Source organism: Cebus imitator, unplaced genomic scaffold (genome assembly GCF_001604975.1).
Source record: "Cebus imitator isolate Cc_AM_T3 unplaced genomic scaffold, Cebus_imitator-1.0 Scaffold1, whole genome shotgun sequence".
NCBI lineage: Eukaryota > Metazoa > Chordata > Mammalia > Primates > Cebidae > Cebus > Cebus imitator.
Window position 1 is genome coordinate 10,100,738 of NW_016107316.1, and position 3,113 is coordinate 10,103,850.

Below are 3,113 nucleotides of genomic sequence, written 5' to 3' on the forward strand. Positions count from 1 at the left end.
AAAAAAAAAAAAAAAAAAAGAAACCAAGAACCAGCATGGAAAATGGATTTTCAACCCACTTCTTCCCTTATCTGGCACATTACAGGCTTCCTTCTAATATATTGCTGAGGGTGAGAACAAGTATCAAAATAACAGGACTGCTTTTTACTTATTTCTTTGCCCAGTAAAATCATTTAAAGTGAGTCAGCAAAAGGGAGAAAGGAGAGAAGCTAAGGACTCAGTCTTCAAAATCTAACTCATCATTTTGGAGCTCTTAGTCCTCGATTCCATCAAACACAGTGGTGAGAAGGACATCTTCCAAATGGCAGCTCATTTTACCTTAACAGTTGGTGTTTCCAGATAAGTTTCTAGTTTTCCATCACGATAAGTTAATATATCCTATTTTATTATGGTGCCACAAACAAGAACTCTGAAAGGCTCAACTCTTACAAAAGGTCCAAATCCCCTGAAAAGCATCAAGTATCAAAATGCAGCCAGAAAAGATGGTATTAAATTTAAAAAGGGGCTCCCTTTTAATGAAGTCGAGGTGTAGGACAGATTTATTAGCTTCCATTTTTCCAAGTTGCATTCTGGTGTATTTCCTGCCCATATTTCTAAGTTCAGCAGGTCTCATTGTAGGATTACTTTTTAAAAATACAATGTTTCAAAGAACATGATGCAGCTATATCCACTACACCTGCAGAGACACACCTGTGATGATATGAACACTGTTTCTCCAATTCACAAGGCAATGCTCTAACAGAAAACAGACCTTCTGCCTGATATGCCAAGATCCTGTCATTCTTGAAAATAACTGATACTGGTAACCTGATATTATAAATGGTCTTAAAAATACTAAACAATCAAGAATTATCCCTGGACTAAATGGTCATTAAATGTGTAGCTGTCTATACTTTAGTGTTACAATTCCTTTTCTCAATATAAGGAGACGGTGAGACAAATAATTGAAATTAAGTAGATACTTTTGATGCTGTAATATGGATGCCTACAATAGTCCTATTTGGGGTCAATTATTCTTATGCACACCAGTATTTATTGAATTTTTACTGTGTACTAGGCACTATACTTGATACTTGAGGGAAGAAAGTTAATAATTAAATAAATCTCCTTTCCTTAGAGAATTTCTATTCTAATTATCTAATTGAACCCATGAATGAATAATTAGTGCACTAAACTCCTAGCAAAAGTACGAAGATCAAGGAAAAAAAAGTAGGAAGAGAGAATTCTCTCTGCTTACAGGGGTTGAAAAAAGGAACACACTCGAAAGGAACCTAAAGGGTAAGTCATATTTCCAAGAAAAAAGGAGAGGGTATTCCAGACTGAAAGAACAATATAAAGGCCCAGGGCCAGTGAGTAGGTGACCCTTATACAATCAGGACTGGGTTATCTGATGAGATGAACTGTCCAAGACACTAGTTGCTAGACATGTGCCTATTTAAATTAACATTACATGTAATTAGAAATTCAGTTCTTAGTTGAATTTGAAGTACTTAATAACCCCAATTTATCTAGAGTCCACCACATCTGACAACGAAGAGAACATTCCATCCCTCACTGCAGTTCTATTCAACAGTGCTGAGTGTGAGAGTATAGGGTAAGCATGGTGCCGCCTCATGGAGCCTCAACTCTATCTTAAACAGTTTAATCTTTAATCTAAATGAAAGTGGTTTATAAACAACTATATTCTATGAAATCCCTTTAGGGATTTAGGAGGAGCCTTGGGGGACTCCACCTTGGCAGCTCTGCTATAACCTGCTTTACCCCTCCAGCTTCTACATTTCAGTGAAATAACTCTTTGGAAGAAATAATTCTGCATATATTTTTTTAAAGCTCAAAACCCACTGTTTTTTAAGCAGGGATGTGACAGATTTGGGTTTTAGAAATATCTCTCAGAGCAGTGTGCAAGATATGTGGCAAGAAGAGACTTGGTAGGCCAAGATCTGCAGACTAACGGTGACAGGATAAAAGACCGTATTCAGTGAAGTCTCCAAAGAAATACACAGTAAATAATTTGTATCAGTAAATTTATTCCAAGTAAGACTTGTGTGCACACACCAGGGAGATTATTTCCACACAAAAATAAGCATCATAGTAAAAACAGTTAATGCTTTGGCCACGAAACTCAAAGATACTTGAAACACCTCTTGAATAGCACTTTGAGTCACTTAATTCTGATAAATATTAATATTTGCCACCCATGCTTACCCAGTTATAATTTTACAATATATTTTTCATTATACTTATTATTCATTATATTTACTATATATTTAAAACATCTTTGCTCAAATTGTTATCCCAAAAATAATTTTTCGATAACTCAAAAATATTCAAATGTACCGCTTAGCAGTGCTATTGCAATACCAAAATTCTTTTTCTTCAAGTAACAAGTACTCAAGCCACACCATTCCTGATCACAGATATAACTGATATGCAGTTTTATAAATAGCTCTTTTACTGCTTGTTCTTATTTTAGTATGCCAACCATCACTTCACTGATATCCCACAGTTTTCTTGCAACAGATTCATCCATAGCTTTGGGCAATAGTTCTTCCTCTTTACAATCACCAAAGTATCTTCCTGACACTCCTTCTACATCAGGTGAAGAGGCCAAATAAATGGAAGTCTGGGCACCTTCTACTGGAGTTTTGAAAAAAGCCCATGACACCAAATTGAAGAGTGGTTTGACCAACAGTGGAATATGTATGTGCCTCCCCAGATTTGTCCGTACAATACCAGGATGCAACACATTGACGGTAACATTTGTGCCTTCTAAGCGGCGGGCTAGTTCCCTGGTAAAAAGAATGTTAGCCAGTTTGCTCCGGCTGTAACAAAAGCTTTTATTATAGCTTTGTTCACTGTTTAAGTCATCAAAGTTGATATCTCCATATTTATAAAGTTTGGAAGAAACTACCACAATCCTGCTGGGAGCTGAACTTTTGAGGAGTCCAAGGAGAAGATTCGTGAGTAGAAAGTGCCCCAGATGGTTCACTCCAAACTGCATCTCAAACCCATCTTCAGTCTTCATGTAAGGGCACTGGAAGATCCCTGCATTATTGATCAAGACATCCAGCCTGGGCTCTTCCTTTAAATGTCAAAAAGAGAATAGCAGAATT

At 36.7% G+C, this 3,113-nt stretch overlaps 1 protein-coding gene across 1 annotated transcript in view; it reads right to left on the reverse strand.

Moving 5' to 3' along the window:
• Window positions 1-2,005: 2,005 nt before the first annotated feature.
• The window catches only part of RDH14 (retinol dehydrogenase 14), a 6,255-nt gene continuing 5,147 nt past the window's right edge, over window positions 2,006-3,113 (reverse strand). Inside the window, exon 2 of the mRNA XM_017526264.2 lies at window positions 2,006-3,082. Within this exon, the coding sequence (XP_017381753.1) occupies window positions 2,465-3,082 (618 nt within the window). The 3' untranslated portion in view covers window positions 2,006-2,464. The remainder of the gene's footprint in view (window positions 3,083-3,113) is intronic.